The sequence below is a fragment of the Panthera leo genome, chromosome C2 (genome assembly GCF_018350215.1).
Source record: "Panthera leo isolate Ple1 chromosome C2, P.leo_Ple1_pat1.1, whole genome shotgun sequence".
Lineage (NCBI taxonomy): Eukaryota > Metazoa > Chordata > Mammalia > Carnivora > Felidae > Panthera > Panthera leo.
In genome coordinates this window covers 31,802,501-31,824,778 of record NC_056687.1, presented here as the reverse complement: position 1 = coordinate 31,824,778, position 22,278 = coordinate 31,802,501, and the positions used below count along the sequence as shown (strand labels likewise).

At 38.5% G+C, this 22,278-nt stretch overlaps 1 protein-coding gene across 4 annotated transcripts in view; it reads left to right on the top strand.

The window, feature by feature from the left end:
- ROBO1 (roundabout guidance receptor 1) overlaps nt 1-22,278 on the top strand; it is a 401,546-nt gene that overhangs the window by 348,564 nt on the left and 30,704 nt on the right. Inside the window, exons 19-24 of one of the 4 annotated variants that reach the window (XM_042955683.1) lie at nt 3,458-3,484; nt 5,214-5,256; nt 11,807-11,961; nt 14,949-15,119; nt 16,976-17,083; nt 19,765-19,909. In XM_042955683.1, the coding sequence (XP_042811617.1) occupies nt 3,458-3,484; nt 5,214-5,256; nt 11,807-11,961; nt 14,949-15,119; nt 16,976-17,083; nt 19,765-19,909 (649 nt within the window). Of the gene's footprint in view, nt 1-3,457; nt 3,485-5,213; nt 5,257-11,806; nt 11,962-14,783; nt 15,120-16,975; nt 17,084-19,764; nt 19,910-22,278 lie in introns of all 4 variants that reach the window. The other 3 variants (XM_042955681.1, XM_042955684.1, XM_042955682.1) reach the window with 3 other exon arrangements.

Below are 22,278 nucleotides of genomic sequence, written 5' to 3'. Positions count from 1 at the left end.
ATTATTATTATTATTATTTATGAAGACTTGTTACTATGACTCTGAACTTTTGATTGTAGCTAAATTACATTGACTCTCTGAAAAGACCTAACTGAAAGAAAACACAGCCCGGGAGACTGCGGCTGTGCTCCAAACGAAGGCCAGTGTGTAAATTGGGTACACGGCATTGAGGGTGTCGTTTTTGTTCCTTCTAGTGTGCTCAGAGATAAAACGGTTTGGTGAAAAGTGACAATTGTGCGGCATGCCCCAGCGTTAACAGTTAGCAGCCGCAAAGGCTCTAATCCCAAAGTAAATTTCTGGGAGACATTCATATGTGAAGTGGAAAATACATTTTTTGGCAACTTGATGATCCACGATAAGGAATCGATATTCTAGTTTGTGTGAATTAAGGATTTCTCAGACACAAACTTTAGTCTTCAAGAAAGCAGCGTAGGTTCCCTTGCTGTCTTTGCCAGGTCAGTGTTTACTTTCGATTCATGTGAAGAGCTTGGGAAATGAGTCAGCCCCCTCCCTCCAGGAAATGACATAGAAACACTAGTGGTGTTATCCAACACCCAGCATTTGGGAGGAGGTAGGAAAAGTGGGGGAGGCAAGGCTGCCACTTTTGAGGTCTGCAGTTGAATTTCGGGCATTATTGACGAGATGAAGATTTATAACTGCAGAGAGAGCGAAGGCTTTCAGTGGGGCGTTATTGTTGTGTTGTTAGCTTCTGGGGTGACGTTTAAAAACTGCTCAGCCTACTCGGAGAAGGCTTCTACATGTGAACTAGAATAGAGAAATTAAAGTTTAAAACTACCCATTTTTTCCCATTCACAAATTTCCACAATGATAAAAACATAGTATTACACTGTTTACGTGATAAGGTGTCAGGCATTTCTTGGCAGTTCAGTTTTATGGTTCTCTTTGTTTCAGTTCGCTCTTGCCTTCTTTCTTCCCTCTCTTCCTCATTTCTTTCTCTTTGTTCCTTCTTTCTCTTCCTTCCCTTTTCCTTCCTTCCCTCCCTCCTCCCTCCTTCCTTCCTTCCCTCCTCCCTCCTTCCTTCCCTCCCTCCCTCCCTCTCTCCTTCCTCCCTTCCCTCCCTTCCCTCCCTCCCTCCCTCCTTCCTTCCTTCCTTCCTTTCCTCCCTCCCTCCTTCCTTCCCTCCCTCCCTCCCTCTCTCCTTCCTCCCTTCCCTCCCTTCCCTCCCTCCCTCCCTCCTTCCTTCCTTTCCTCCCTCCCTCCTTCCTTCCTCCCTCCTTCCTTCCTTTCCTCCATCCCTCCCTCTTTCCATCCCTCCCTCCCTCTCTCCTTCCTTCCTTCCTTCCCTCCCTCTCTCCCTCCCTTCCCTCCTTCTGTCCCTCTTTGCTTCTTTTCCTCCCTCCCTCCCTCCCTCCCTCCCTCCCTCCTTCTGTCCTTCCTTCCTTCCTTCCTTCCTTCCCTCCTTCCCTCCTTCCCTCCCTTCATTCCCTCCCTTCCTCCCTCCCTTCCTCCCTCCCTTCCTCCTTCCTTCCTTCCTTCCTTCCATCCCTCCCTCCCTCCCTCCTTCCTTCCTCCCTCCCTCCTTCCTTCCTCCCTCCTTCCTTCCTTTCCTCCATCCCTCCCTCTTTCCATCCCTCTCTCCCTCCCTTCCCTCCTTCTGTCCCTCTTTGCTTCTTTTCCTCCCTCCCTCCCTCCCTCCCTCCTTCTGTCCTTCCTTCCTTCCTTCCCTCCCTCTCTCCCTCCCTTCCCTCCTTCTGTCCCTCTTTGCTTCTTTTCCTCCCTCCTTCCCTCCTTCTGTCCTTCCTTCCTTCCTTCCTTCCTTCCTTCCCTCCCTTCATTCCCTCCCTTCCTCCCTCCCTTCATTCCCTCCCTTCCTCCCTCCCTTCCTTCCTCCCTCCATCCTTCCTTTCCTCCATCCCTCCCTCTTTCCATCCCTCCCTCCCTCTCTCCTTCCTTCCTTCCTTCCCTCCCTCTCTCCCTCCCTTCCCTCCTTCTGTCCCTCTTTGCTTCTTTTCCTCCCTCCCTCCCTCCCTCCTTCTGTCCTTCCTTCCTTCCTTCCTTCCTTCCCTCCTTCCCTCCCTTCATTCCCTCCCTTCCTCCCTCCCTTCCTCCCTCCCTTCCTCCCTTCCTTCCTTCCTTCCTTCCTTCCTTCCTTCCATCCCTCCCTCCCTCCCTCTCTCCTTCCTCCCTCCCTCCTTCCTTCCTCCCTCCTTCCTTCCTTTCCTCCATCCCTCCCTCTTTCCATCCCTCTCTCCCTCCCTTCCCTCCTTCTGTCCCTCTTTGCTTCTTTTCCTCCCTCCCTCCCTCCCTCCTTCTGTCCTTCCTTCCTTCATTCCTTCCTTCCTTCCTTCCTTCCTTCCTTCCTTCCCTCCTTCCCTCCCTTCATTCCCTCCCTTCATTCCCTCCCTTCATTCCCTCCCTTCCTCCCTCCCTTCCTCCCTCCCTTCCTCCCTCCCTTCCTTCCTTCCTTCCCTCCCTCCTTCCTTCCATCCCTCCCTCCCTCCCTCTCTCCTTCCTCCCTCCCTCCCTCCTTCCTTCCTCCCTCCTTCCTTCCTTTCCTCCATCCCTCCCTCTTTCCATCCCTCCCTCCCTCTCTCCTTCCTTCCTTCCTTCCCTCCCTCTCTCCCTCCCTTCCCTCCTTCTGTCCCTCTTTGCTTCTTTTCCTCCCTCCCTCCCTCCCTCCTTCTGTCCTTCCTTCCTTCCTTCCTTCTTTCCTTCCTTCCCTCCCTCTCTCCCTCCCTTCCCTCCTTCTGTCCCTCTTTGCTTCTTTTCCTCCCTCCTTCCCTCCTTCTGTCCTTCCTTCCTTCCTTCCTTCCTTCCTTCCTTCCTTCCCTCCCTTCATTCCCTCCCTTCCTCCCTCCCTTCATTCCCTCCCTTCCTCCCTCCCTTCCTTCCTCCCTCCTTCCTTCCTTTCCTCCATCCCTCCCTCTTTCCATCCCTCCCTCCCTCTCTCCTTCCTTCCTTCCTTCCTCCCTCCCTCCCTTCCTCCCTTCCTCCCTCCCTTCCTCCCTTCCTTCCCTCCCTCCCTCTCTCTGTCTCTCTCCTTCTCTTAATAATGAATACCTAAGTCCACCTATTAGTTCACTTTAATAAGCATTTACTTTCAGATTTCTAGATAAGGTTCAATCAAGACCCTGATAATACTTGTTTGAGAATCCATCAACCAATGTTTAGAAATGATTAATAGTAGAGGATTCCTGTTTGTACTAAAGCCGGGAGCTAAATCCTTGTCACTAAATGCAGGGTCATTCACAGGCTAACCCAGCACGACTCCCCGCTGTACTAGAATGCCAGACGCTTCAAAATGGTACCTGTAGAGACAAGCCTCTTCTTTGAACCTCAGATTTGGTTTTATCCATCTATCAGAGCGTCAGAACTGCTGGCTTAGTTATTTACATTTGTTTTATGTTCAGCTGTCTGCTTGATTTATACTAATGTGATGTGTTCCCTTTCTCTCTTCAGCTTAATAACTGGTTTATATTTTGTTTTGATTTTTCAGTCCCGTCTTTTACCTTCACACCAACAGGTACATATTTGCACTTAGCCTCCTCCTCTCCTTTGTTGGTTTGGCATGTGTTGTACTATTGTGTTTCTGTTTTTATTTCATTTTCTGCCGTTAGTTGGGGGAAAGGACTTAAAATGGAATACGGTCCTTCATTTACTCATGTCAGGCATGCATTTGAAGTAGAAATGATTGGTGTTGCCTTTCATCCGTTTAATACAGTTATTTATTCATGATTCCACATCGCATCCTAGCCTTGTTTGCACGTGTTTCATTAGATAGACACTCTGTTTCTACCCTCAGCATGATTTAACATGCTAATGATCTTATTGATTATTTCATACTTGGCGGTGCATTTTTTTACCCTTAACTTAAGCCTTTATGTTTTCCAACAAAAATCTTTCTCCCTTGCAATTCTCTGTCCACAGAATCAACATTTTTAAAGGGAGTCAAAATACCCAGCACATGTGAAAGATAAAACTTTTTATTTTCCTGAAGTCAGAATCCTAATATTTTGTTCTATTCAATTTCTTTCAAAGTGGGTCCTCTTCTTTCACATCACCTTTTAGTAAAAGATGTACCTGTAGTCTTGCCTCCTCGGTTTTAATCCATTTAAAGTAATCACTGGAAGCAGTTATCTCTCCTTAACACACTCCCCGTTTGGAGTTCTTCTAAGTAGCAGAATTTGGCAGCTTTTAGAAACATGTTTCTTCTTAGAAAATGTGTCTGTATTTACAGAAAAGCTAATCTTCTTAACCTCTTGCCTAACTGTGTGCAAATCTGTATTTGTTATTGCTAAATTTTTATACCCATAATTCATTGGGCTGAGAATGCTTCCAAGAACATTAAAATATAGTTTCACTATATGTACACATGTCTGATGAAAATGTAATGGGAAGGGGTTCTACAAGCCACAAGAAAAAATAGGTTGTATTAATTAACTGCCACAACTTGACATATATCTTTGTGTGTAGAGAGAGAGAAGGTTTATTTGAACATTTATCTTTGTCTTTCTGGTACTTCTTCTGGGAAAATAGCCTAGTCATTTTTTCCCCCAAATTTAAGATTCCAAATATGTATTTATATGTTTATATATATATATACGTGTGTGTATATATATATATATATATATATATATATATACACACACGTATACGTGTATATATATATATATATACATGTATATATACACACATATACATATATATATATATGTATATATATATATACATGTATATATATATGTATATATACACACATATACATATATATACGTACGTACGTATATATATATACGTGTGTATATATATATACGTGTGTGTATATACATATATATATACGTGTGTGTATATATATATATATATATATACACACACGTATATATATATAATCATGAAATCATACGATCTAATAATTTAAAGTAGAAAACTATGGGAATAGGAATGTAGCAATGCATAATAGTTATATTTAATAAGAGTGCACTGAAGTTTGCTTTTACTTAGTTCTTAACTTTATTGGCACATTAAGAAAATAGGAGTAACATATTTAATGTTATACAATCTTAAAAAATACTAGTTGAATCAGAAATCTACTTTCTGTGATGGTTTTTCTAATGCTTCTAAGTAGAAAGGGAGAAAATATTCCATTTTAAGAAAGATGCTCATGGATGTGATAGCTTTTGATATTTAAGCATAAACCTGTCTATTAATTATTTCTTTCTCTCTCTCTCTTTTTTTTTTTTGTAATATTCTAGTAACTTATCAGAGAGGCGGTGAAGCTGTAAGCAGTGGAGGGAGGTAACTATCCTGCTTGTTTTGTAGATCCTAAGGGAAATTACAGGTATCTCATCTTGGCCCCCTCAATGACATCACTTTCTTTGCATAAAAGGTTGAAGTTGAGGATGAAATTTGTTCAAATCTTTTAGAAATACACCATTCCGCTGTGCTTGTGGAACCGAGCTGGTTTGTATACAAAAGCAGTTGATTGGAGCTGTTGCATCTCAGTGAATGGACACCAGAGGGCGCACGTTAACCGGGAAAGACAAACTTGCTGATTTAGCGGATGATTAAAAGGAGTTAAAGTAATTAAGCAATGGCATTTATGAAGATTAAGAAATATAGCTAGTTAACAGTTACTATCAAAGAGAAAGTGTTCATTTGAAAACCTGCTGAACACAGCATTTGCTCATAAGTTGTTGTAGGTTAGGTTTGTTTGTTGTTGTTGTGAATTCAACATAGTTCAGCTCTCGAGTTGCAGGAAAATATGTTGAGATAAAAGAAGAAATCTGGGTAGCTTGTTAATACAGAGATTTTTTCCCTCTAATTAAAATGAACCTCAATCCTATATTTATGATTTTTTGTAATTATTATTCAGTGAACTTTAATATATTCACAGAGAAATCAGAAATTGATGTGACAGGCAGCTTAAAAGAGCTGAAAAAAGGTATATGTATGTGAGCCACGCTTCTGCATTTTCTATAATAAGATGATTTTTTTCCCCAAACCAGCAACATCTAGCTTAACGTGTAAGAACAAAAATCTTCCAACCAAAACCATTTTATAATTCAAATTGAATGAACTTACTGGGTGTTCGGCTTTGCACAGTTGGATGTTGTGGATGGAATTGGAAAAGACAAAAACGAGTAAAATACTCCAAGAAGCATACCATCTGAACAAAATTACTGAATTTAGTATATGACAAAGAATGATTTTTTAAAAAACGTTGATCACCTTTAACCAGTGCTGCACAAATTTGGGTATCGAGTGCTAACCTTTTCTTCCCAGGTACCCGTGCTAGCTTGCTGTTTTCATTCCTGTGAAACAAAGCCAGTCCCTGAGAGATTGAAAGCTAGGAGGTCTTCATAAGGAAGAAATTCACTTGATTCAGGAATTAAACCAGAGCCTGGTTTTGCATCCAGGAGAATTCCATCTAAATTGTAGCCCAGATAGTCATGAAACAGCCTCTGGGCATCACAACATTCTCTCATGGGTAAATGTGGACGGCCTGATTATAGAACCAGCTCTCTACATGTGTATGTTCATGACTGTAGACTTTCGCTTTTATCTTAACCATAGCATACAAAGTGTACTGCACTAGCTTCTGTACATGGGCACGTGTACAGACTGTCTCTCACTCTTTCTCTCTCTCTCTCTCTCTCTCTCTCTGTCACACACACACACACACACACACACACGTAAAATATTGCTGGTCGTTGTTCTAAATGGATTTACAACCTAGATAGAGCAAGTTATCAAACAGGAACTAATGGAAGGAATCCATAGTTACAAATAGCAAGTTTCTATGGCAGGACTGAAAAATTACAAGCTATCAACTGAAAATTAACAAACTGAACTAACTGTCCATTTGGAAAGCTTGCTGTATTACCATACAGAAGTAACCTTTTAAATTAAAAATAGGAAACAGTGAAACCTCTGTATTTCAGATACCAAATATTTTAAAAGTAAACTAGCAAATGAAATGACAAAAGATGCTGGAATATTACAGAGGCAACAGATAAATAAAGATCTTAGAATCCGTGCTCAAAATGATAGCTACAGACACAATTTTAAATGTATTTATTCATCGAACGTATTTATTGAATGTCTACCACGTGACAGGCACCGTTCTAGTTGGTTGGGATGCATCAGCGAGCAAGTCAATAAAAATTCCTGTTCTTATGAACTTTACATTAAGTATGGGAGATAGAAGATAAATAATAAAGATTAAAAAAGTCAACTACAGTATCAGCAGTTGGTAAGTGCTTTGGAACAAATAGATAGAGCAGAAGAGGAATCAGAGGTACTTTAGGAAGAAGTCTCATTTCCTAGCCAGAGTATGTATGTGGAGGGGGAGGGGGAGTTGCAGTGGGTGCACATGTATATCTGTGTTCTACGATTCCGTGTGGGAAGAGAAGGGGCAGCGATCCAAACTCCTGCACTGTCTCCTCTCACGTCCATACCTTAAACATTGGTTTCCCTCAGGCATCTCAGACTCTGTGACCCTGTTCTGACCCTCCCACCTCATTCGGTTCATGATACCTAAGTTAAAATTTCTTTTTTCTTTTTTTGATGTTTATTTATTTACTTTTGAGAGAGAGAGAGAGCACGAGAGGGGGAAGGGCAGAGAGACAGAGAGAGAGAATCCTAAGCAGGCTCCACATTGTCAGCTCAGAGCCCGATGCGAGACTGGAACTCATGAACTGAGATACCATGACCTGAGCCAAAATTAAGAGTCCAACGCTTAACCCACTGAGCCACCCAGATGCCCCACCCAAATCATAATGTCAAATCGTCCTTTCTTCTGCATCCATCATTGCCTTTGTTGAGCCCACTTTTTACCCCCTTCACTATCGCAACGCTGTTTCACATCCAGCACTTGTTCTCCCCTGCCTAATCTGTCTCAAAAGCTCCCAGCAGCCCTACCTTCATCTATATTCATCATCACTACTTCCTGTTTATTCCTTTGCCCATTGCAGCCAAAATGGTATTTGGAAATGCATATTGATCATGTCTCTAAGTTGTTCCAGATCCTGCTTTTAATAGAACCCGCCATGTCTAAAATATCAAGTCCAAATTCAGCATAATACGTGAAGCCAGCAACGTCTAGTTTTTGCAGGTCTGTTTCCCAAGTCTAAGTGCCACACCCTACAATCCAGTGTCAGCCCACCTGCCACTCGCCCCTGTTAGATTCTCTTATATATCTTCATTTCATCAGCTTGGAATGTGTTGCCCTCCCGTGTCTGTTTCCTGAGCTTCACCTGCTGTGTTCTCCATGAACTTTTGTGCTGTGCAGATACCACAGTTAAGCACCTAACATAAGGTAATGCAGTGATCTTTTGTTTATATCAGGGTTCCGCAGATTAGGGCTCCTGGGTCAAGTCCAGTCGGCCACCTGTTTTGTAAATAAAGTTCTATAGGAATACGGCCAGACTTATTTGTTAATGTACTGTCCAGGGCTGCTTTCCCACCACAACGGCAGAGCTGAGTCATTGCAACGGAAATTATAATAAAGGAGAAGGTTGACCCCGAAAATCTTTTCTAGTTCACAAAATTGTGAATTGAGCTCTTCCCAGAAAAGGGAAAAAGAGGGTTGTGGTAAGCAGAGACGGCTGGCTTTCCAACTTAAAAAGGGCCAAAGGCTTGTGATACGATCCAGGAGAGGACCATAGAACTATTAAGTAGCTGTTCTAATTCATTTGTTTTCCCTACCTCAAAAATTCCAGTCACCTCTTCCAAAAACCCTACTTAAAATCCCAACCACAGCATAAACATGGGAACACCCGAGAAATCCTGAAGAAATGAGTAAGAAAATCAAGCCAAACAGGTAGAGAATGCCAATAAACCATTTCCTTGCTGTGGGAGGTGACAAAGAAGCAGAGCTCAGGCCTTGCTTCTTTCTAAAATACTGGCCACTCTTCAACCTATCCCTTGCTCCTTCCAGCGCTTCAGAACTCTGGCAGACTATTAAAGGAAAGAGGAGACAGTCCACAGACACTCGTGTACTGTGAGGCCCCCGTGCCATTTTCTCCAGCCCTGGCACCCTCTAGTATTTTATTTTGTGATTTAGGATCTTAAATAGGTTGCTGTGTTTTGTTTTGTTTGAGTGAAGTGATTGGAGTATCTGGCGTAAGAGCAGCAGAGGAAATGAAAACTGTTGCTACATAATTATTTAAATGCAATGTCCTCTTTTTCTTTGTGACACAAATTCATCCCCTTCACATAAACTGGAAGATAAGTTTGGGTTTTATGAGCCCTACTGTCTTCCCTTCCCTGATAATACTGTCTTTTAAAAGACAAGGAAGAAATAAACAAAACTTCAGATTATTGGTGTGAAAATACATCTAATAGTATGAGGTAAAAATATGTATTGTAGACACATTTTAATTGCTGTAACCAGAACTGAGTTTTGCTTCTGCTTAATTTCTTATTGGGCAGCTACATCTGCCTCATATATACTGGATCATCCTAAATGCAGAAAAATAGCCTATGAGATTTGTAGTTTAAAAAGACCCTAACACCCTTACCATAGTAGTGGCATATGACCTTGACTTTTTCAGACCCCACTGAAATATACACATGGCATTTTAAGATTCATTATGGGTCAATAATCTATGCTTCACCTTCTTCCCCAAATAATTACTATTCTAAATACAAGTTAAACCAAAGCCAGAAGGTGAATTGCTAATCCTACTTCCTGTTGGAAGTCACCCATACATATGGAAAGTTCTTTCAGTTTATGATGATATAAAAACGTTCACTTTAAAAGTACTTTCCTGAGGAATCATAAATATTGTCTACTCCTTTTGAAACATAGAAGTCGGCTGAAAAATTTCCACTTGACCCATACACTAGACCCATAATATCTCTACAGTGTCAAATACGGAAATTTATTTTTAATAACTTCTATAGTGACAAGGTTTAAGTTCAAGAGAAAATAAAATAAGGAAAGTTAAAGATGACTAGATGCAGAATTTCTATACCCAACAACTATTTCAAAGGCTCCAGATATCTTTGATACAGCTTGCATTTAAATGTTTTTAATTTCCACAGCTCAGCAAAATTTCTCTTCAAAGCGTTTTTATCAACAATGTTACTAGTATGTTTGCTCAATTTTAACAGCGGTTATTTTGAATTTCAAGACTGCAGACATTTACCCCACTCAGTCTTTTATATGAATGTTTAAGGACTTTGGGAACTTTCAGCACGCCCCACTATGTATGTGTATAGCATCTGGGATTTGAGTGTGGATTCTAGAGCCAGAGTACTTGGGTTTGATCCCAGCCCTGTCACCCACTCAATTCCCAAAGCCATACACAAGTTCCTTAATCTGTGTCTGAGGAGTTTCCTCATCTGTAAAATTTGATAATAGTAGTAACTACTAGGTAGTTCTAAGAATTAAATGAGTTGATATGTGTGAAGAACTCAGAACAAGATGTCACTCGTTGTAAACAAAGAGCAAATATTCGTTTTTATGACAGATACATATACCCATATGCACACATACATGTGTATACAGACGTATAACTGATAAATCCGTGTTCTTCATTTGGAGTGAATTATTCTTCAAATACCCATCACGTACGTAGTAAGTTTCCTCAGTTCCTGTGTGTCATGGAACCATGGAGGGTGAAGTGTCAGGTTCTTGCTTCGCAGGTAAATGAGATGCATGGTGATGTCATTTTAACAAAGAAAACGAAACCCTGAAGAAAATGTCTGCAGCATCTCACTGCCAGTCCAATTATGGTGGATCTGACCCCACACCAGGCACCATCACCTCTTTGCTGAGTTATCAGTCAGAGTCAATGTTGGAAAAGGACATCAGGAATGCCATTCTTTTTTTTTAAGTTTATTTATTTATTTTTATGTGGGGGGAAGGGGGGGCAGAGGAACTGAAGTGGGTTCTGTGCTGACAGCAAAAGCCCGATGCGAGGCTCAAACTCATGAACCCTGAGATCGTGACGTGAGCCGAAGTTGGACGTGTAACCAACTGAGCCAACCAGGAGCCCCTGGAAGGGCGTTCTTCAACTCTACATCTCTGATGCTAGTGGTACAGGGCTCCCATTAATAACCATTGTTGTGCTTGGTTTTCCCAACGCACAGTGAAAGAGCATTAACATCTGTTGTGCCAAAAAAGACATGAACACTATTCTTCTAGTGGACATTTTTTGTTTTACCAGATTTAATTCAGTAGCGTTCCTTTGTTTATGTAGGAATTTATGGCGTTTTACATTGTCACCATCAGAAACTCTTGACAAGCTTACAGAACTGTGCACTGAAACATTGAGGAGGCTCTCTGCAAAATGTCACAGAGCCTCCAACTCTGTTTCTGAAACATGGTTTTGAAGAAAATTATGCAAATGTGCTTCTTGTGAAGGATCCGTTGTCTAAGTAAAGGCGTTTGTTCCGTTTTTTAATGAAGTCGTAAGAAGAATCATGATTTTTTAATGGGTCAAGAAAAGGAAGAAATGCAAACTGCCTCACCTATAATATTCTTTAAGCAGCTAAAACACTAAAAGATATATGTATCTGTATTTTTAGCTTCCATGTTTGATTTCTAGTCACTGTGAATAAAGGAGAGCATTGCAAATGGTACCGTATCTTAAGTCTGAAGCACAATTGAGCCAGTTTACAAAGTTATAGCCATATTAACTGAGGGACACCCCAGGACATTACATCACATTATAGTTATCTTGTCTGTAAAATAAAAGGAACAATAATATCATTCAGCCTAGTTGACCAAGTTATTTGTGAGAATAATGAGATGGAGACTTTGTTGGAAGTTTGAATAGGAAATGACATTTGCTATTTGTAAAACATGTCCTTATATATGTATATATTCTTCCTTCAGGCCAGGACTTCTGAACATCGGTGAACCTGCCACACAGCCATGGCTGGCCGACACATGGCCTAATACTGGCAACAGTCACAATGACTGCTCCATCACTTGCTGCACTGCAGCCAATGGTAACAGTGATAGCAACCTGACCACCTACAGTCGCCCAGGTTAGAGATGCAGAGACCGCTCGAGATGTATAAGCACCAGAACTGGCCACAAGAAGATAGATTTCTTCCCCTCTTCCTACATTGGAAAGGAAAAATTGATCCACATTTTTATAAAATGTTGACTATTACCTAGCAAATTACCCTGGCTGTATATTGTCTTCATCCCTCTATCTCCACACTTCACCGTCCACCAGGGTTTCCCAGAAAGCCTGGGAGAATGGAGAATATAAACCCTAGAGTAGATAGCAAATGAGGGAAAATTAAATTGTATGAAGCATTCATCTTTATGAGGATGTATGTAGTTACAATTATAGTTATTTATTTTCAAGATTTGGGGAATAAAACAGGTCAAAATGTTTATAAATGTATAGTTAAAGTGAACCAAATTCTTTTTTTTTTTTAATGTTTATTTTTTGAGAGACAGAGAGAAAAGGCATGTGCAGGGGAGGAGAAGGAGAGATAGACACAGAATCTGAAGCAGGCTCCAGGCTCTGAGCTGTCAGCCCAGAGCCCAATGCAGGGCTTGCACCCATAAACTGTGAGATCATGACCTGAGCCGAAGTTGGGTGCTTAACTGAGCCACCCAGGCGCCCATAGAGTGAACTAAAGTCGTTAATAGCAGTAACAAAAATAATAGCAACTGTACAACAGTAATAAAGAATTTTAAATGAAATTTAACTGAAATTCCAAATCAGATTTTTATCATATAGAAGTAGATGCTGAAGATATGAGAAATATATATCTTTTGGAGGTGTGAATGCATAAATTTACTTTATACTGCATGTTTTTGGTTCAGAAATATGCGAGTAAATTTACAAAGGTTTCATGCTAAAACATGACATTAAATTATAGATATAGAGTATGAAATATCTGAAGGAATAAATGGAAAATTATGGAGTTCTTACCAAAAAAAAAAAAAAAAAAAAACCAAAACCAAATGAAAACCTTCAAAATTCACAATATGGGAAATACTAGTATAATTATACAGAATCAAAAGATAGGAGCATAGAAGTAAAATAACCCATGGAACTAAGAAAAAGGGATATAGAAGATGGCATGTAAGTGAAGATGTCATGTACCATAAAAAAACAAATCATAGAGCAGTCTGTATGTTTAACCTTAGAACAAGTCCACAGTCTCCATTGGATATGGCTATGGACATGACATATCCATGTGACCATGTCCCTGTTCTCCAAGGGCCCATATTCTAGCTGTACAGATAGGTGCTCACATGATTGCAAATAAAAGAAAGACTGTTCTCAGCCCTTTAGGAGACAAAAGATGACAATACTCATTTAAATTAATATGTAGAGCTGTGTTGGCCAGTATGGTAGCCTCTAGTTCCAGTTGGCTATTTAAACTTAGATTGAACAAAATGCAATTTAAAATTCAGTTCCTCATTTGCACCAGCCACGTTTCAAGTATTCAGTAGGCACATGCGTGTAGTGGTTCCCATATTGAACAATGCAGAATAGAACATGTCCATCATTTCATTGAATTCTATGGAATCACACTCATTTAGAAAGATTGGTGAAGAGAAATGAAATTGGCAAAACTGTATGGATTTTAATAATATTTCTTAACCACTGTTCAATAAAACTTTATACCTAGAAATTAGATTTAGAATTACTAAGGGCCAGGTGAGTCAAATATTCTTGTTCCCGGATCATTTATTGTTAAAATGCAGAGTAGTTGAGTTGAGTATTATAGAGAAGTTGCACATTTTTATTAAAATTATATCTACATTTACATCTTTAGTAGCAGCCTTGATAATTTATCCTCAAGTTATCCAGCCGAAAACCAATCTTTAAGGTGATTGTTAATCTTTAAGGTGAGCTGTTAATGTTAGTGCTGCTATGAATTACATGAATTAAATAATGGTATTTTTAACCATTGTAACTTGACAACTTTTTTTGCTTAAAAAATGTTTTAATTTTAAATTATGATTTTAGTTCTTCCTACTGTTTTAATATTTTCAACTGTAGGCTTTAAATATTTCTATATGTATCAATTATTTCATTTTCTAATATTTCAACAAAGAAAATTAGAGGGAAATTGAAATAGCAGTCATATTAGATATTATTTCAGGTTTTCTTTGATTACATTAGCCTGGTCACCTAGGCTTCATTTCGTCATCATTACTGTCATTTTATACTTCTTGGGGTGTCATTATAAAACCATGAAAAAATGATTATATAACATCCTTCCTTGATAATGAGTGCCCTATATGACCAAGAGAAGAACTAATAAAACTATCCTAAACACTATTTACCTATCCCTTTACCTCTCTTCCTTATATTTTTTGAGTAGAGTTACTTCATAAAATATTAAAATCTCAAGTTCTTTGCTGTGTAGGCAGAGTGTTTTTTTTTCCCCCTTTGTTTGGATTCTCAACATACATGTGTTGTTCTATTGCTTCAACAACTAACTAGTACCTTCAGATAGGTAACTCCACACTAGAAAATATAAATTTGGCACATACAGATATTCATGTGTATATCATTTAAGTGGAATTCCTATTACAGGGGTTGTTAAAAGAAAACTATCTTAAATTGGATGAACATTTACTACATAGCACTAGCAAAAGTTCAAAATTATTTTGTCTCTATAGAATTTCTCAATGCCCTCTCTCATTTCCTCAGATTTTAATTGCCTTCTTTAGAAAGGACATATGAATACTTAGCCCTTTCTATTGATCTTAATTAAGCCCATTTTGACTTTACATAACAATTTTATTGCAACTCACGAAGCTACTTACAAAGAAATTTAAAACGAATAACCATGCAGAATGACTTTTTCCTTTTCCTCTCCGTTGCACATAGCTGATTGTATAGCAAATTATAACAACCAACTGGATAACAAACAAACAAATCTGATGCTCCCTGAGTCAACTGTTTATGGTGATGTGGACCTTAGTAACAAAATCAATGAGATGAAAACCTTCAATAGCCCAAATCTGAAGGATGGGCGTTTTGTCAATCCATCAGGGCAGCCCACTCCTTACGCCACCACCCAGCTCATCCAGTCCAACCTCAGCAACAACATGAACAATGGCAGTGGGGACCCCAGCGAGAAGCACTGGAAGCCACCTGGACAGCAGAAACAGGAAGTGGCACCAATTCAATATAACATCATGGAGCAAAACAAACTGAACAAAGGTGAAGAGCTTTATTCCCATGCTTTTCTTTCTTGGTCCCCTTAACCCTTCAGCACTGCATGTCCAGACTTCTCTGGGACGAGCAAGTGAAATCTTCCTTTTGTTACTCACAGTTCCTTAAGTCTTTGTCTTCAAAGTTTCCAGTGTCAAAGAGTTAATTAGCACAACAATAACCTTGGAAAATTGATTTTATAATAATATATAACTATTTTCAAATGGTTTTGAGATTAATTCAAATTTAATCGTAGGTGAGGGATTGCTTGGCACAATCTTTTATTCATAAGGCAGATGTACAACCGTCACAATACCTCACATTTTAAATAAATAGACTATCCCATTCTTTCCACTGGAGAATGGAAGATAATTGCTTCTATATGGTCATATAAACGAATGGCATTTTTATATCCAACTGAAGAAAAAAAATTAAGCTGGAGCTGGAGAAGTGGTTCAGTTTGTTGGATTTCTCCTACCTCGTGTGGTTACTAAGACTGCTGCACTGTATGGGTTTAGAGCCTACATTTTTTTTTTTTTTTTTTGGTTGACTTGATTGAAGTCTGTCAGGATAGAACCTAAGGTAAATGTTGTGTTAACTGGTAGCAGCAGAATAGTATTTTATAGCCTGAGGGGGATGTTTCTCTATTATAGTATGTGTGTGCGTTGGAAGAGGTATGTATTTGATTTCTTTGTAGTCCTATAGGCTACTGTTTTAATAGCAATGACTTGCAAAGTTATACCTCTAGGGAAAAAAAGAAATCCTCTAATATGAATAGATCAGGGCAATTTTGCACAGGTGTCCAGGTAAATGACACCTTTTATTGTAGAAAATTAGAGCCACAGGTTTATTTTCTTTAGCCTTGAGTTGTGACCATTTTCTTCAAAAATAAAATGCATGACAGTCAGAGATTACAAAAAGGTAACTTTGAGAAACATTCTGTTTGTTCAAGTTAGTGTTGTATATTTTAACGGTAGAGTCATCCAGCTTTTTTCTAAGTTTAAGAAAAACACTTGATTGGCATAAAAATCCAGTTCGGTAAATATTTGTTAAGACTCTTGTACAAGATCACGACAAAGGCTGACAAAGGTGGAGAAGACAGTTTCTGAAGTCCTGTCATTTACAGTGGGAATTACAGCTATTGTTATATTACTCTTCCTTAGTATATGGCTTTACTGTGGACTTTGGAAGGCTCTGACAGTCCTCTAAACAAATATTTCAGAGCTCTTTTTTATTGTTTATACTGCTTGTAACAGACTTGGTATGTCAACTGTAGTAAAGACCCTGGAATGCAACTAAACTGACAGATTATGACTCAGTACATTCCAGTAGCAAATTTATCATTTGGATTTTTACCTTTGCCTAAGTAAGCAGAAGCATTCCTGTGGCAGATTGAGATACTTTGTTTTCTTATCATGGATATGTTTTTTTTATTATATATAATCTTGCTGACAGGTTTCATGGGGTTTTTTTTATTCTAAATTTTTTAAATGATTTGCAGACATGGTATCTTCCTGATTTCTAAGGGTTAAAATTTTGTTGTTAACATTTTTAAAGTTAAGAAGTGAAGCAATTCTGATTTCTGCCTTAGCTGATTTGAAAATATTTTAAAGAGAAGAAATCGTCCCTCATGATTTGTTCATACCTGTGTTTAGTCTGATTTATATAAAGGAGATGACGCAAAGAATCTGTATTTTATAAATCTTAAAGGAAACGTGCCTATCTTTCTTGACTTTTCCTCCTTTAGACTTACATACAACTTAGAAAATGCTCAACTTATTAACTTAAAAGCCTAATTGCTGGTTAATGACTAAGGCATCAAAGAGAAAGTAAAAGTGTTTTTTTTTTCCATCTGAAATGTCTAGATTATCGAGCAAATGACACAATTCCTCCAACTATCCCATACAACCAGTCATACGACCAGAATACAGGAGGATCTTACAACAGTTCAGACCGGGGCAGTAGTACATCTGGTAAGTATGGAGAACCAAAGAGAAAGGCAATCTCTCCTTTTAAAAAGATGATATCTTCCAGGATTACAAATTGAATGCTAATCAACTGATATACACATATGGCATGTTTAATCACTATATATAATTTGAAATTTTTCAGGCATCGGTCTTATCGCTGCAATTTGAGAGACAGTCCATTCACTAAACCATTATATGTTACATTTTGTAATGAAGATGAGGGATCTTATTCTCGTCCTTGTTAATGAACTTTTATAAAGCCAAAAGCGTGGACTAGACTTGAAAGGCAGTTGAAACTTCTTTTTTGCCCTTGGCCGAGATAAAACTAAACGCATTGGACATATAGTTAATCTGCTAAATTTGTTACCATTTGAAACAGGCTATAAAGCACATAAAATCCAAGTACACTTGAGCACATTCACGAGTCTAAGAGACAATAGCATGAGATCTAGGGACAATAGGAACCTGCCTCAGTTTATAATCTCTCCACTATCCCTCAGTTCTTGCTCCAAAGCCTCGTAAAGCGATCTCCCAACTGAAGTGTGTAAGTGCCTTGGAAGCCACAACGCAGCCCTTCCCTGTGGTCTTCATGCTGTTGCAGCTGCTTGCCAGCTGTTTGCCTGATAGGGATTGCAGATGGGAATCTGCTGGTACTTAAGTCCTGTTTTTCTAATTAAAGGTGGCTCATTAATAGAACTAACATGTGGCAAGTCACACCATGATGAGAACAAAACCAACTGATCTTGACTCGTATGTTTCTCCAGGAGAGGGTAGAAATATCACCTCCCAATACCCAGATTGAAGTTGATGCTAGATGCTTTTAGCCAGTGTCTCTTCTCTTCTTGTGAAATGAATATGACCTTTGCATTTTATCATTTTCCCTTGACTAAGGCATGCCGATATGACACCTTTAAGCCTGCATTTTGTCACTGATTGAAACTATTCCTATTTGAATTAAAGGAGCGTAGAAATACCTCTTTCCCTTTTTTAGAGCTACTCTTATTCTACTATGTGTTGTTTGATTTTTTTTTTTTAACAAATAAAATCTCACTAAGGATTTTTGCTTTAAGGAAATAAACCCCGAATTAACAGGAACTGTTTTAAGGATCTACTCTTGGGAAAACCATAGAAAATATTTTAATATTTGATATTTCATGCCATTTCATTTTTTAATTCTTAGCCACTTAAAGAGAAAATCATATCTTAATGGGGGAAAAACATGACTCTATATTATTAATTTTAAATTGACTTTCTCCATATTTCAGCTTAGAGCTTAGATATCTAGATCCTGGTTTTCTGCTGCTATTTATTATTCACTGTATTCTGTGAATATTTGGTAAAAAGATACAAAGATGTATAACTTAGTGTTAATTAGGGAAAAGAATGAAGCAAGCAATTGACGTGTAGGAAAAATTTGTAATTTTAGGCATCTTAGGACAGACGGACTAGCTAGAGTAGATGTTCGCCAAGAAATCAAGAGGAAGGCACTGGTTATGGTCAAGTCCATGATGACTGGACGATCATTCTGATACAGCTGAGTGGAGGAAGAGAGAATGGCCACAGACATGCAGAGGCCTGGCAGTCATATTTTATCAATAACAGCCAGTCCCTTGGCCCACACTTGGTACAATAACATACCCGTTCAAGAAATTCTGGCTTAACAAACATCAGTCATTGGACTGAAAATCCCCAAGAGACTTGAAAGAAATAAGGGTCATTGAATATACTAAAACCTGTTTCATGCACCATGTAACTTGGAAATCTTTCAGAGAGGTTAAAACTAAAAAGAACAATAAAACTCACTGATTTTGGGGATCTTGTGAGAAAACAATTATAGGCTCATCATCTATAATTTCCATAAGCATCTAAAATGTATCATACTGGAGGAGGAAGATAAAGATTATTTTATCCCCAAGTATCTTTTGACCCAAAACTATTTTAAAATGAGTACTCTAAAATGTACGTTTACCTGTGTTTAAAGAATATGCCAAATCTAAAATCAGAACACTGGGCACTTGAATAATTGGGCTATTTCAAACTACTGTAAATGTTCGAGCAACATCATTTTACTCTAAGCCACAATTTTATAGAAAGTGTGGCTAAAAACACTTCTATCCTTTTTAAAAATCACTTCTCTGCTTCTTTTGTTGTTAGTTATATTAGTTCTCCCAGCAATAATTTCCATCTGTACCTGCCTTTCTGACGAAAACTAGTAATTTCATTGTGCATAAAACATTTCAATGGACAAGTACAAATTATATATATTCAGTGATTTAATGCAACAGTGGAACTCTAATAGATCGTATCTGTATCATATTGTATTTTAGGTTCCAGCAATTAAATAATAGAAAGGCACTTCAGAAAATATGTCTACAGCTCATTTGTTTTAGGTGATAATCCATAATGCAATTAATTGCTGTAAGAAGATCACTATTAACGATATGACTTGTAAAATTCATTTACGGCTTTATTGCTTTTTCGCTATTTATTTTGCAGTTAAACTTGGCAATCCTTTGCATGTTCTGTTGTACAAAGTTCTATTAAGATGAATGAAGAAAAGCATATTTATCTGCTCATATATATATGAATTATAAGATCATATTTACAGGAAATAATTCACCTGTGGGTAAGAGAAAAATCTTCAAGGCCAGAAATAAAAGACTTGGGTTTTCTTTCTTTTCAAGGGAGTCAAGGGCACAAGAAAGGGGCACGGACACCCAAAGTTCCAAAACAGGGTGGCATGAACTGGGCAGACCTGCTTCCTCCTCCCCCAGCACATCCTCCACCTCACAGCAATAGTGAAGAGTACAGCATTTCTGTAGATGAAAGGTAAGAAGAATTTCAGAACAGATGTACATGGAATAGTCTCGCTCCTTAAACCCGTAGTGAGTAATTATTAAACTAGATCACCAAGGGAAGACATCCCTAAGGTCCAGGAACATTTGTCTTGGAGAAAACAATGCTACTATATCAGCAGGGCTTGGAAAACATCCTCAGTGCTGCCAAAAAAAAAAAAAAAAAAGAAAGAAAAAGAAAAGAAAAGAAAAAGGAATCTGTGCCCTAGAAGCTTCTTTTGGAACTAAGAATTACGAGTCACGAACATACACACACATACAATTTGCATATATATTTTACGTTATAGAGATATAACTGACATACATAATCATGAATGTATAAACATATAGAAGATCACATACATATATATCATGATATACACCGTCATGATTTTGTCATTTTTAAATATCAAAATTTCCATTGCATATTCTTGAATTTTCATAAAATAAATGTGTACTGCAGCTAAGGTATCCTGAAAAATTTTGTTCATTCTTAGATATTATCACATTATGCTGAACACTGTGGGAATTTAAACTTCCTGAATTGTCTCTCACAAGGTTTTAACAAGTGTAAATAATCACAGGACAGTGATGAGGAAGTTAATGTGCTTTGCTCTCACTGCAGATTCTGTAGAACTGGACATCATTCCTCTCAAAAAAGCAAAGCTGGTGCCTCATTTGTATAGTCAATGGAGGAGGACTCACGTGACATAGATAATTAACAAAAAAAATATGAAATCTACCTGAAACTACTGTATTTTTAGTGATTCCTGTAAACATAAAGATACTGTTCTTTCATTCTCCACAAAAAAGTAGTGTTACTCCTCCATGTATGCCAAGAAACAAAGCCTCTGTACCTTTCTTTTTCCAGTCATTTAATTAGCAAATACTGAGCCATTACTCCTAGGGGAAATACAGGGATAGGTTCCTGCAAGTCCCTGGCCATGCATTTTTGTCATCTGATCCATACATAATCTTGTTTTATGTGTGTTTTTGTTTCAAGACACCTTATGTAATATGTATCATTGATTCATTTACATGGAACTCCCAGCCAATAGTGCTATAGGTCCTGCCTGGGTAAAGCTTATCTAATGTACATATTTTCTCTGTTAGGGCACGTCATAGCCTTTTGCACTTAGGAGCACTAGATCACAGAGGCTACTTTAAACAGGTAAATTATCAATATAGAGCAAAAAGTTGAGAATAATGTGGCACTATATAGACTGTAGAAAGGATACTTGTTACAGTATGAAAGCTGAAACAAGAAGGTAGAGTGACTCAGATTTTTCACCATAAGTATTGACTTTGGGGTTACAAATAAATTTTAGCAAGTAGGTGAATTTGCAAGTATGGAATCTACAAAAAAAATGAGGATTGACTATTTTTATAAAAATTCATTTTCTGGGCTATATTAACAACATGTATTGCTATTTTAATCCACCATATAATGGACTAAAATGAAATAAGTGGATATAGTTTTTTAAAAGCCTATAAGATGAAATGGTGCCCCAAAGGGAGAGACTGATCGTATGTGGGAAGAATGGAGGTTTCCTGATCTGCTGGCTTTGTTCTTGACTTGGGCAAATGATACAGTTCTCAATCAAGAGAAGGGGTTTTATGGACATTGGGACCACACAGAGATGTGGTCTCCTGGAGGACAAAGATGAAACAATGGGAGGGAGGAAGAGGAAGCTGGGAAGGCAGGTGTAAGCCAGATTACAGGTACTGGAATGTCTTGTTTGGGTATTAGTATTTTTCTCTCTAGTCAATTAGAGAGCCATTTATTACTATGCAGCAAATGAATGATCTGAGAGTGATGTGTATTATAATAAAGTAATTTTGGAAGCAATGTGAGGACTCAGAAGGATAGAGCAACTGGGGACAAGGAGATCGATTAAAAGGTTATTGCAGTAGCACATACAACAGATTTTAGAAACGTAATCGATTCTGGAGATTTTTAGAGATGAAACAGAGATGAACTAGGGAACAGTTCGAGGTAGAAGAGAGAGAGAGGAATAAGTCAAGATGAGTACAAGATTTTTAGTTTCGAGAAGTGAACAAATTGCTGTTACTTGTTGAGACAGGAAACATAGAAATGATGTCAAAGGGAGGTAGTGGGATTGGTAAAATAAAGGAAGATACAAAGAAATCATGTTATGGGAGCATCATGTTTCCTGAGTTCAGGTGAACAAGGCAGGTGGTGGAGAATGAATGAAAGAGAGGGGTAACATCAACACAGTTTATATAATGCAGTAAATTACTGCCATCCGAATCAATAACCATTTGCCCTGGGGTTGGAGAAAAGAGAAAGACATGTTTCCCAGATCCATCTAGAGTTTCCACACAGCTCTAGCAGAGGAGTAG